The following is a 13,095-nucleotide window of genomic DNA, read 5'->3' on the forward strand; positions in this document are numbered from 1 at the left end:
AGTGAAAATTCCACCATTTTTTCTGCTTAGGACTTAGCTACCAAAGAGATCTACTAAAGCATTTTCTCATCATTTTGCAAAATCAGAACTCCTTGATGTCTACAAATGGTGTTTAAAATCTGAAGTAGAGAACATGGGCCGTGAAGATTGATGCAGTTTTGTCTATATCTGCTAGGCATGGGAGATACCTATGTATAGGTTTTTCACCACCCACTCTTCTCTTTCTTCTTAGAACTAAAATTTAATTACAGGGCTTGGAAAATTCTTTAGACAGCGTAGGGGATGAGCTAAATAAAACAATGACAGGGAAATGATAGCAAGGCATGAACATGAATTGGAAAAACACCTCATACTTGAGATTTTTGTATTACTCAAAGGTTTCATTCAGCTCCTTTTTAACTGAGAGTGGGTGTGTGGGGGTTGATGGGTGTGAATACTCAATTCCTGCAAGATGGAAAAGAAAGAAAAGGTCGCTTTAAATATAATTCATAGGGCTAACGGGTAAATCTACCTGGTTATTATATCTTCCTCCTAAAGCTTTGGCTGGAGCTAAGTAACGTCATGTTTCTGGTGCTCAGAAGACCCCTTTACTAAACTCTGCTTTAAGTAAAACTGCAAGTAAGGTCCTGACGAATTGTTTGGAATTTGACCTTGGTGATAAACTTTGGATTAAAATAGTGTTCTGTTAAAATAGTGCTTTTTTATTATTGTGATTTCATTGCTTGCTTTAACACAAAGGAGGGAAGAACAGGAGCAATTGAGTATTTTTGTGATTTGGGGTTTTTTTTTGTCTCCATTTGAATCTTACGGAATTGTAAATCAAAACTATGTGAAGACAGATCAGAGTTTGTCACAGTATCTGGGTGGTTGTAGTCACGATTGAAGAACAGATGTGGTACACTGCACATTTTCCTGTAGTGACTGGCCAGTACAGCCTTCAACCTCGTGAACACACAGCCCCAAAAGAGGGGGGAATAGTCTCTGGTCTCTAACATACTTGAGGGCAGAAACTGAGGTCAGTATTTTGAGTAGGAAGAAGAAAAATTTTGCCAAATACTGCAGAGTGTGAAGTGGTACCACTAATGGGTATATTAAGGATAATGAGCTAAATTTGTTCTGTTTTGGTTTTTTTTAATTGTGTAATTCTTATGTATACATTTGTGTTTGAGGAAAAAAAAAAGAAATGCTTGAGATAAAGTTTCCATTACAACTTTTCCAGACTTCTTTGGTAGCTGTCACAGGGGAATTATTGTGTTTTCTTTGGGTAACTGAGAAGATCTCTCTTTTTCAAATTAAAAGCTTAATAATAGGCAAGCAGTTAATCAGTACAACTCAGTGCAGTATAAATTGTTGAAAAAATAAAGTCTCTTCTGTTAGAGGTGCCAAATCAGGTCAAACCCCAGTTTTTGAAAAGGTACCTGGTTCTTGAGTGTGTGCTTCAGTATCCTTTTATAAATTGTAAACTATGATTCTCTGCTGGTGGTTTTGGGGTGGCTGTTTTCCTTTTGTTTCCATAATCATCCATATATTCTCTCCCAAGTGCTCCTCAAAGACACATAATTTGTGATAAATTACCACTCTGACCAAGGACTGGGGTTGTAGTAACAACTTTTTCTCCTCTTTTTAATCTTATTTGTGTGGCATGTTTTTAAGACGAACAGCTCATCATTGAGACTTAAGTGAATTGTTTTAATATTACATGAGTCAGTATTTTTTTTTCTAAAGCTGATTAGATAAGGATTTACTTTTTAGTATTTTCTTAATGCAAATCACTGCAAATATGCTGTCTGGTAAGAACATACAGTACAAATGAAAATCATGAAATTAGTGAAGTTGTTTGAAATCAATGTCTTTGGCCAGAATTCTTACTAATATATATATATATATTTATCTGCTTTAAAGTTATTTGATAAACTTCTTTACATAAAGAAAACTTATTTGTTTAGGTACAAAAATACACCCAGGAGAAGTTCAATGGGATGTATGTTTTAACTTTATGGTCTGTCTTGTAACCCAGTTTTCAGTTAATGATATTGTGACATATGTCATGGCTTATATTCCATACTCATCATCCACTGATGGATTTTGAATTTCCCTTCAATTGATTGTCCCCATATGATTTTCATCAAAATGAAGTGGTGATTTGGCTAGTGTTACTCATGAAGCAAATACTTCCCACAGGGCTACTCAAGTATCGCTGTTCTCTCCCTCTCGCCTCCCCGCAGCTCAGGGCAAAGCTCCTTTGGGTCTGCCCCAAAATCATATAAACTCTCCTACTTCAGATGGTTTCTTCTCATAAATGGATTTGAGAACTGAGTACCTTCAGAGCTGAGCTTCTACCAGGGTCTTGCTTATCCAGGCTGAGGACTGGGATAGGACAGGGACCCTGAGGTGGGGTAGCGGGGACATGTTGCAGCCCAGTGCCTGGGAGCTATAGGGGTGGCATGTGGGGCAGGGCGGTGAGGCCCTCACTCCCTACGGAGCTGTGTCCAGGCTCATCTGTACCGCTTAGCATCCGGCTGGAGCTGGGAAACAGCCTGCTGTGCTCTTCTGGAGTGTGCTTAGAGTTACAATGGTTTGTTTTGTTTACATTTTCATTAGTTTCCTGTTCCCAGCTGGTCATCATATACATTTTTTTTCCTTTAAAAGGTATGGGTAAGGCATTTGTTGAATCGTATAATCTGATACTTGTGCTGTCCATCCTGTTACTGTGCTGTGTGATGGGCTAGCCATTGCGCTAAGCGGGTACTGGCATTGTCTGAGCTTCAAATTTCCCATGCTATGAGACCAGTGCCTAATTTAGGTCCCTGAATCACATCACTCTGTTTTGCACAGAGGAGGCCTGTCTCCTGGCTTAGCACCAAGCACAGACCTCTCCAGTTGGGTCTGTGTGTCCTTCCACGCTAAACACAGCAAGGCGGCAGGTACTGCTCCCAGACAGAAACCCAGCCCAAGCCTTGTTCCTCCCCACCACCCTGCACATTTCCAGAGAACTCAAGGGCAGTTTTGTCAGTCTCTTACTCCATCTGTCTTCTGTCTTGAAATCTGTGAAATACTGTGCAGTGAGGTTCGTGAAGGGCAAATGATGGTAGTTTAAAATTGGATTTTCCCTTTGAAAAGCTCCTCCAGGTGGTATTTCCAGCACTCACTGATGGCCTGTCAGGCTGGCTGAGTTTTCTGATGGCATTTCATGGACTATAATATCAGTGCTTCTGTAGTAAAATGTCACAACAGTCAACCCTCTCCCCCTTCATCAGTCTTTGGCCTGACAATTCTGATGACATGGGAAACTACTTCAGCGTAGAGACAGGCAGCTGTGCCTCTGGCCAGGCTAGCAGTGGGATGTGATCCAGGTCCGGAGGGACATGGCAGGAGCCCCATGGGACAGAGCAGCCACCACCATCAGCTAGATGAGCATTCTGGCAGGAGCATAAGTGGTCATTGACATGAGCTGCTTTGATGGTGGGGGATTTCCAGCAGCTAACCACCTGACTCTTCTCCCTCTCAGTATCAAGACCATGGGATGTGGTATGCTTTTTCTCATCAGTGTCTGTCTTGGCATCAAAGGATGGTTTGGGCTCAGGGCACTCATGCAGGCTCAGGGCTGGGTACAGTTCCTCGGAGTCACCCACAGAAAAAATCAGAGAAAGAAGCTCCATTCAAGTGGGTAGGCTTTGGTTTGTTTTTTTTTTAAAGTAGGTGTTTTGCACAACATGCCTTCTAGCCCATCTTTCTGGTGGTCCCAACACGTGGCATCTGTCCTTAAGGGGAAGTTAAGAAAGGGTAAAATGCACTGCTTTGCATTGCAGAGAGTAGCAGGGCAGGTACGTGCTGCATGGCAGTGGGTGCTTCCACACACAGTATCCACGTGTCTGGTGAACAATGCGTCTCTAGCTCCACTCCCCATGAAATGAGTCCCTCTTCTTTCCCTTAGCATTCCTAGCAGTATTTTGTATATGCCTCTTTATAATGCAGAATATGTGCTGCTCTGATTAGTTTTTTTACTTCTCATTATTCAGTATTGCACATAAACAGATGTGCACATAGAAAAGTGCCCCCTGTTAATCAGGAACTGTTAAGCCATATGGCATGTGAAGATGGCGTATTACAGCTATGGGATGAGAACCTCCTGTTCGGCAATGAGGTTCACGTGCTGTCAGTACCGTGTTAATATATTCTTGCCAATGCTGTCAGTTCCTTCATCTGGTGAGTCAGCCTAAGTGACAGTGTGGATTTCTGGATCCTTCCTTCTTCGCTGAGGCCTTGCTTCTGCTAAGTCACTGCTGAGAGCCCGTCTTCCCATTTGAAAACCTCATAAAGGTATGGGTGAAAAAGCAGAGGATGCTCTGAGCTGTCTGTACTGCACTGCTCTTAGATATTGCAGATACAGCAAAGATGCAGTTGGCCCTATTGCGTGTCCAGTAGTATTGGGCCTTGTGCCCAATTTCTTTTAGTGACTTGTCTCGGAGAATTGCAAGAGTAGGAAATAACACACAAACAAGTCCTTGGTTAATTCATTCAGTTTCCACTACACTGGGGATTGTAACTAAGATTGTTAGTGACCCTGGATAGTTGCAAAACAAGCAAGAAACTACTAGGAAGTGTTGCTGTTTTGGTTATTCTAAAAGATCGATGGTATTGCCAAGGTGGGTCTTTTTTCCTTCTTGTAGCTAACAGCCTTTTATTTAGCTCTATACCCCAGTAACATGATGAGTCCAAAAGGCTTCATTTATCAGATAGAGTGTTGTGACCGTGTTCTGATGTTGTGACTGCCCAAGAACAGGCTGACAGTGAGTGTTGCTGCTGCAAGCGATCAGTCTGTAATACTGAGAATGAGCATCATAACCAGTAAATTAGTGGTTTCCAGCATCATTTGCCATTATGAGTAATTTTGTAGTTTTCATCAATGTAGATCACAATGTATCAGCACTGAAAACAAATTCCGAAGGTCACTTTTCTTTTGTTTGTGTGATATTTTAACAAACTCAAGGTACCTAGAGACTCTTCTTGCCTGAGGCAGCCTGATATCTGGGAACCACTCTAATAGACATGTTGTTGATAAGTAGTTACTCAAAACCACCCTAACATGATACTTGGCTATTGTAGCTGTCGTCAAAGGATTGAAGTTGCCTGGTATCTGAAATCTTACTTAAAATGAAGGCGGCATTAGCTCTGTAGCATTAGTTTCTTAGCACACTTAACGTACGGTTGTACAAGCATGGAAACAGGTATGCTTGCAGCAGAGTTAAAAGTCACTACACAGAATATTGCCTTTAGCAATTGCCATATTATGCCAAAATAGCTGCTCCTTTCTCTTAACAGTGCAGACAGGCCATCTCATAGGCCTCTAAGGAGGAAAGGGATTTCTGCAGCCCTAAAGAGTTGGGTTTTGTCCTCGCAGGGTTCCTCTCCACAGCTGAACTTCTACTGCCCGACGCCAAGGTGTCAAGCATCTTACAGTGATTTCCTGTAATGGATGCTTGTAATTTATGCTCTCTGCTTTTATTTCTTCCAAAGCATAGATCTGTACCTCTCTTGAGAAGAGCCGTTAGCGATGGGTGTTTTTTTTAAAGTGCATTTATACCTTTGTTTCCACACCTATGATATTTTTGGCCATAAAATGTGTTTTAGACTTCTTTGAGATTCAGAGCACTTTACATATAGTTCATGGACATCTCTGTGATGCGCTTTATCAGTTGGAAAACGAAATCATGGACAGCACTGCGGTTGGATCGTAGTTCTTCTCTGATCCTTTGGTTTGGGACTTTAACCATGAGATAACCTTTATCCTTTTGCTGATAGAAAAACTCACTGGCAGAAAACCAAGTCTCTGTAAAGGGAGCTGATCAGGAAGTTGAAGCGTGGTGTTGGGGCCAAGGAAATATCGATGCATTCCAAGGCTAGCTGTAGCAAAAAGGCTGTATTACTGCTTTATTCTGGTGTGATGTGATGTCTAGCAAGTTTTAGTGGCAGTGTATAGCTAAATGCTGATCAAGACATGGGGGGAAATCCAAATTTATTTTTTTTTTAAAAAGGGGGACACACAGCTGATGTAGTCAAGCTAGAAGCAGGCAAAGTTAGCTTGGGGAGGGGACATTTTAGCTTTGATGATTTCTGTTTCTAAGTATCTTGCCATATATTACAAATTTCAGAATGGGTTACTCCATGCCCCTGCAGGGGAAAACAGCAGTCTCCCCATTTTTAAAACAAGCATCACAATTAAAAGTGACTACTTGCTACTTTTCAGACCTTCTTAGCAGTGCTAATAGAAAGTCATGGTGCATATTGCAGTGCTCAGCTTTTATCTACTGCTAACAAAAAAGTAAAAAAGACCTGATACTGAAGTCCTTGAACAATGAATGGCCATTATTTTCATGGGGCATTAAAGTCATGAACTGCTGCTCTGTCTGCAAATGTTTCATTTAGCTCTGAGTGGACTGTACCAGAACGCTCAGGGTGTGTTCAAGGAGCATCTTTTTATCTATTGGCAAACCTGGAGCTGACAAGGTACATTGTTTAAAGCAGGACCCCGTGCCCTTCCTAGTAAAAGCAGAGCCTTGACGGGGTGGGCAGAGGATTTCGGTGCTTCCGCAGCCCTGGCTTTCCAGGCAGCTCCACTGCACCGGGACACTGCGTTCAAAACCTCTTCATCTGTTGCGTGTGTTGGTTTCTTATATTCTATGCATGCAAAACTGGGAGCTAGAAATCAAGCAAGAAGCACTTTGCTGTGAACACCCCACTTGAATCTGGAGCACAGGCCACCTGGTGTGTTTGTGTTGAACATACTTAATAACAGGCTGTAAGTGTGCAAGGCAAGGTTCAGACTCAGACTAACATTACAGGAATGTAGCATCTGTCTGACATCCCGGCTTGGACAAGTATCAAATGAGGAAAGTATTTCAGAATTTCTCTTGCTTGGCATCTCCGTGCTTTATAAACTACCAGAAGTGTGTGCTTTTCCGTAGATGCAGAGGTTATAGAATAGTCCCATAGGTTTTCTGTGGAGGGCTACAGGTGTAAGCGTGTTCCCTCTGAACCACTTTAACAAACGAGTGACTTGGGTGATGAATTTTTAATCCTCTAGGTGATAATAAATGACAAAAAAAAAAAGGGCAGTGACTGATTATGTGCTTAGTTATGTCCTATCTGCAATATCGTGCAGTTACCAGGGGGAGGCCAGAATGAGTATTTGGGACAGAGCTGCCTTAGGGCACACAGCTTTTGTAACAGTTCCTGCTGTAGCCTTGCCTCTTTTATCCAGTAAGGACAGCTTCCCTTCCTTCTCTAAAACCATGGCCAGATCTTTGCTGTGCTGCTAGCTGGGACCCGGCCTCTCGGCACTGGTGACCTGTCAGATGCAGTCTGTTTGTTGATATCTACGTTGATAGCTGCCAATGGCAAACTGTTCAGTTCAGTCCCCAGAGGAGATCCCCGGTGGAGCACGGACATCTGCCTGCAAGGACTCAAGTGGTCACCTCAGTTCTCATACACTGCATTGGAAACATGTTCTGGGTCTTGGGGAGAGCGGCGGGCCTTTCACTTGATGGCACTTTGACCCTACCAGTGCTAATGTGGGAATCCACCACCACTGTAGTCCTACATGAGTCCCTCTCTGACATGCCTAGGGTAATTCTGACTGTGCTTTCCCCTAGGAGGACTTTCGGAATAAAGTTGAGGATTACATTAAGCGCTATGCGAGATGATGAAGGGAGATGGATGGCAGGACCATGGCTTCCACACTAGAGTTGTCCTTAACTTCAACAACAACAACAAAACCAGCCCGGATTGTACTAGTCCTGTGTCCATGTTGTACTGAAGAAGAAAACTAACTTCATAACTTGTCCATGTTAAAAGGAGAGTTCAGCATAAATACAGCAAGAAATTGTGTATGTTGGTTGAAAAAGTTATTTGCTTACTTTTAAAAATGTTTACTCTTCTGAACTGTACTGTATATCCTGTTGATGAGATATGCTTGAGAAGTTAAAAGAAATCACTAATGAAATTGTAATTACACTTTTTTTTAACTCTTGCCTAGTTTGGAGGGGGGAAGGAAAAAAACAAACAACCCAAACAGAAAAGGTGGCGTGTTCTTGGAGCAGTTCAAGTTGGCAATAAAATGGTCTCCTGTGAACCCAATCACAATACTGTTGCCTTTGATGAGCAGAAACAATACAAGCTTTTTCCAAGAGTCATTCAGCTAAGGCTTAAAGCTTGCCAGAATGCAAATGCTAAATGAAATTCTACTTCTGGTATTGAAATTCTTGATTATATTTAATGTAAGTATGTTTTTGTCACATGTTTGGAATTTTTACGTTGTTATTTTCAGCTCCTGTTTGGGCTACAGTATTTTTTTGTTTCTATTTGTTGTGTGAAGTAGTTAAAAGAAACACAGGCTAATCTGTAACTTAAGTAAATGTGTGGTATTAGTAAAATTATATATATATATTATATATATTATATATTTCTGTGAAATTTAATGAAAGGGAGATTTTTTTAAAGAAATTTGCCTTTGGCTTTCCGATCTGGATGTGGTGAGGGATCATCAGATGCTGTTCAATCTGATGAAAGTAAATTCAAGCACTGTTACCTGGAGAACACCTAATTGTGTTCATCAAAGTTCTGCACTGAAAGTGAATGACTAATAACGCAGGTGAGAATGATAACACACTGCACCCTCTTTTAAAAACTCGTGTGCCCTGGCTTTTTTGGTAATTTGAAAGGATATGATGCTATAATTGCCTTTTCTGTAAGTAGCTGTATATCAAATACATAGTATGTGCAAGCAGAGATCCTTCAGAAGACAGTAGCATGTACCTCAGGAATCACTTCAGAGTAAATGCTGTGAGAAGGCTGCTGCCTGTTGTGTGCCAGAGCTCCCCACTGCTCACCTGCTGAGCCAGGGCATTGGTGTAGCCTCAGAGACCGAAATGTTTGCATTTGGCTTGTGGGGTAATGCAGAGGAGGTGCCATGGAACTGATTCAAGCTTTTATAAATAGATAAACCATAGAAATAAATGTTCATGTGGTTTCATATGGAGCCAAGTGTCTGTATAACGCTCGGGCGTTGACTGTTGGTTTTCTATCCCCCCGAATGATTATGCTTCATTCTTTCCTATTCTTCCTCTGCAGACGCTGGAGGAAATCAGAATTGTCTCCATCATTAGCGTGGCAGAGCTGGCTTGCAAATTTTAAGCATGGTGCAGCCTTGCTTGTTAAGTTTTCCCTGTGCCTTTTCCATTACAGTTTCACAGGCTCCTGTAGACATTACTGGAGGTCTAGGAAAGCAGGGAAATTAAACACAGGGATTGGCATGCAGGAGGAGACTCATATCGTGAGCTTCATCTTTTGATAATATTGCCACTGTGTCTATTTAAAATGAAACATGGATCAGCATATTATTTTAAGTAGGCAACTGAGGTGAGAGATCTTTGCTGCCAAAATAGTAATGTCAGACAAAGTAAGGAATAAAAGAGTCACAAAAATAGAAAGGTTGGAAAATACATCCAGTTTTTGCTTACTGAGTCAGAAGGATTCTCTTAATTTTGAGCTGAAAATGCTGAACCAGTTTGCTGTAATGAAGATGAGTCCTGCTTGCTGTAGTGGCACCCTGGTACCATTATCCGCTTCCATCCTTCAGCAAAAGGGGTAAAAGTCCCCGTGTCTTGCATTGTCACCCATGCCTGGCTCCCCACTCTTACCTGGCAGCCACTGCAGGTACACCTAGGGCAGAGCAAAGGCAGGGTGCTGCTACGGAGAGCCAGGAAAGGCTGCATTGGCATGCAGCAGGTTTGGGGTACCAGCAGCCTGTGTGAGCGCAGAGCTAGAGCTGCAGTCATCAAAACCAGTCCCTACCTCCCAGTACAGTCCCGCTGTATGATCCCCTCACTTTGTTTTTGCTTACCTAGAGGAGCAAAATATTACAGTTTGGTTACTATTAAGTACTGTACAAGAAGGCCTGAGCATCAGTTTCTTCTCATCCAGAATACATGGGAGAAAAAAATGTTATGCTCATCTTAGAAGAGCCTATCAGGTCTGAATTATTTTTTCCTGAACATGAGGAGCTGGGGTTTTTTTCTTATTTATGTATTTATTTTTATGTGTATTTTTATATGTATTTCTATATATATATATGTATATTTGTACAGATGCACCTCTCACTGAAGGACTAAGCTGGGCTGCTACCGTGGGCATGGTTCACTGCACATGGCCAAAATACTCCTACAGCAATCTCAAGGGAAGTTTGTCTCCATCCTGCACCCTCATGGGCCCCTTGCAATGGCAGAAGGCAAACTGTCCTGTACGTCCCCAAAGTGTCACCTTCCCTTGTGGCTGGTTAGCGGGTGGAGGCTCATCAGCAAATAGTGCTTGTGCAGGAATTGGCTTTTGTAACTTCTGTGCAGCTTTTGCAACAACCTGCTCCTTTTTTCTTGTGTGTTGTTGTGGGGGGTTTTTGTTGTTTGATTAGTTGTTCTTTTAATTTATTTTTATTCTAGGTAGGTAGCCATCTTCAAGAAAGCTTCTTCAGCTCTTCCTGTCTGCAGGGACCACAGTCTCTGGAGCCCTGGGCACTCCCCATCAAATAATGGTGGTGGGGTTTTTTTCCTTTTTTTTTTTTTTTTTTTTTTTTCCTTCAACTGCCCCTGAAAAAAGCCCCAGATATCAAATGGCAAAGAAAACAAATGCTGCAGTGTCCTGGAAGAGGAACAGGAGTCGGGACCAAGCAGCCCAGGGTGGGCCAGGTGGATGGCTGGGTGTCCCACTGCCTGACATGTGCAATTTTTGGGTTTTTTTGGGAAACATGAGGGCCAGGGGGAACAGCAGCTGGGTCTCCCCAGGGGCCCCTTCCTGACCCAGCAAGGCACTGAAGGGGGTCTGGAGTGGCCTGGAGCTGTTGGGGATGGCGGAGACCAGTGGCAGGGTTGGGATGCCCCCTGTCCCAGATGCTGCGCAGTCTCCCACCAAGGGAGCTGACCCTACTCCTGGACCCTGCTGAGAGGGGTGGAACCCTGACCTGCCTACCCACACCTGGGGGACCCCGCTGCCTTTGAGGGGCAGACCCCATGCAGTCAGTCCTCCTACCACCCCAGGACCCCCAGTGCCACCCCAAAGGGTACCCATGGGGTAGGGGTCAACACTATTGGGGTGTGTCTCTGGGATCACAGAGGCTCCTTTGGGGCAGTGAGGGGGGCATCCAGGGGGGGCCCTCAAGCCACTCGGACCTCAGCCTTCATGGAGGGGGTGATTGCTGAGGATTCGCACCAGAGACAGGTACCTGGTTTATTTATGTATGTATTTATTTAGGTAGGAAAAGCACCTTATTCCCATTGCTCGTTAGCCCCAGGGCACTGCCAAGGCCACCACCGGTGCTGCCACCAGTGCCACCAGCTTCCCACTGCTGCCTTTCACCCATTGCTCCCCATCTCCTAAGCGAACCCCACCCGTGCAGGCCTGGTCCTTGTGCTGGGGGCTGGGGGAGAAGATGCCTTTCCTGGTGTGGAAGAAAAAGGACAAGAAGAGGAAGCTGTGGTGGTTTCATTGCCCAGGGTTGCACCCAGACCCACTGGCCTCACCGTTACACTGTGCTGGCACTGCGGATTTCACACACACACATGCCCCCCCCCTTTTTTTTTCTTTCCTTTAAAAATGTTCCTCTTTTGGCACATGATGCTGGGGGGGTGCTGGGAGGGAAGCCTCTGGGAAAGGCTGAGCAGAGCTGTGGCGGCGCTGATGCCCAGGGAGAACCGTGCTCCCCAGTACCCCAAGAGGGCTACCTGTTGCTGGGGCAGCCCATGCCTTGCTGGCCACCGGCATCCTGTATCGCCAAGCAACCATGTCTTAAATGATGTATTTATTTGGAAACCGCCGGGCTTATGGCATGTGCGTGGTGTGGAGGGTACCGGTGAGGGAGAAGCGGTGGTGTTGCTGTCTCTGTCTCCAGGGCTTGGTACCCACTATGATGCTTCTCTGCCAGGGTCCTTCCAAAAAACGGGCACGTTCTGGGGGGGCGGTGCCCCCATCCCTCCCCTGCGTTGGCAGCAGGGCATCCCTACACAATGCCCTCGCTGCGTTTGCTCCTCCACACCACCAGCGCAGTCATCAGCAGGGTGACAAGGACGGGCAGCAGGATGAAGGGGCAGAGGATGCCATTGGGGGGATCATGCAGTGCCCGGCCAGACGGGGAGCAGTTCCTGAAGTACTGCTTATGGACGGCCACGAAGAACTCGTCCACCAGCCGGTTGGGCCAGTAGCAGTCGAGCCTCTCGGCGATCAGTGCCGTGCAGTTCGTCAGCTCCCCGTAGGTGCTGCAAGACAGACAAGGGCACTGGGGTGGCACCAGGGACCAGCACCCAGACACGAGCCTGCCACCTCCCCCCCTGTGTAATATAAAATGTTATATACTTTCTATTATAGATGTGCGTATTTGTTATTTGAGATTTTATTTGAGATTTTTATTGAGCACAAGGAGTTTTCATTTACAGAAGTAAATGAAAACAGAAATAATATTTACATAAATAACTAGAAGCAAGTTTGGTTTGGTTTGGTTTGTGTTAATTTTTGCAGGATTTCACAGCTGGACCAGTGCTATTAGAAACTACTGGTCAGACCCACATAACCCTCTGGCACCTTTAGGCAAAGACCTTCAGGAAATCCATCCCAGCCCACAGAGCAGCTTGCCTGGCTGCTGGCCTTCGGGGCACCCTCCTTTAGCTTGCATGGGTTCAGCCAAAAGAGGACAGAAATAAGTACAGCGAATCTACTTAAAATTCTCCTTTTAATTGCCTAAAAATGATTGGGGGGGGGGGGCGGGCTTATGAACCAACAGCATGCTTTTGAAGCTCATCCCTCTGCAGTACCCTGCTTTGCAGGTCCGCAGCACCATGACCCATCCCACTTCTCAATGGCCAGCAAGTCCACTTTTTGAGGGTTGGTTTGGGGTTTTTTCCAAATATTTGGAAAACAAGGAGCAGCCCTGAGCAAGAGGCACTGCAGGAAGAGGACTGCCCCTGTGCTGCTCCAACCAGCCATCCTCCGGAAGGACAGGTATTACCATGGGTTTCAAACCCTACCTGCTTTAAAATCAGCTATGCATAAAAA

General features: G+C 44.4%; 2 protein-coding genes across 7 annotated transcripts in view; one reads left to right on the forward strand and one right to left on the reverse strand.

The window, feature by feature from the left end:
- Nucleotides 1–9,037, forward strand: part of UBE2F (ubiquitin conjugating enzyme E2 F (putative)) — an 86,272-nt gene extending 77,235 nt beyond the window's left edge. For all 6 annotated transcript variants that reach the window (XM_069782100.1, XM_069782102.1, XM_069782103.1 and 3 more), the window contains one exon: nt 7,653–9,037. In XM_069782100.1, the coding sequence (XP_069638201.1) occupies nt 7,653–7,703 (51 nt within the window). In that variant the 3' untranslated portion in view covers nt 7,704–9,037. The remainder of the gene's footprint in view (nt 1–7,652) is intronic.
- A 2,234-nt stretch (nt 9,038–11,271) lies between these two features.
- Nucleotides 11,272–13,095, reverse strand: part of RBM44 (RNA binding motif protein 44) — a 43,480-nt gene continuing 41,656 nt past the window's right edge. The window contains exon 19 of the mRNA XM_069780372.1: nt 11,272–12,302. Coding sequence (XP_069636473.1) covers nt 12,047–12,302 — 256 coding nt within the window. The 3' untranslated portion in view covers nt 11,272–12,046. The remainder of the gene's footprint in view (nt 12,303–13,095) is intronic.

Source organism: Haliaeetus albicilla, chromosome 4 (genome assembly GCF_947461875.1).
Source record: "Haliaeetus albicilla chromosome 4, bHalAlb1.1, whole genome shotgun sequence".
In the NCBI taxonomy this organism is placed as follows: domain Eukaryota; kingdom Metazoa; phylum Chordata; class Aves; order Accipitriformes; family Accipitridae; genus Haliaeetus; species Haliaeetus albicilla.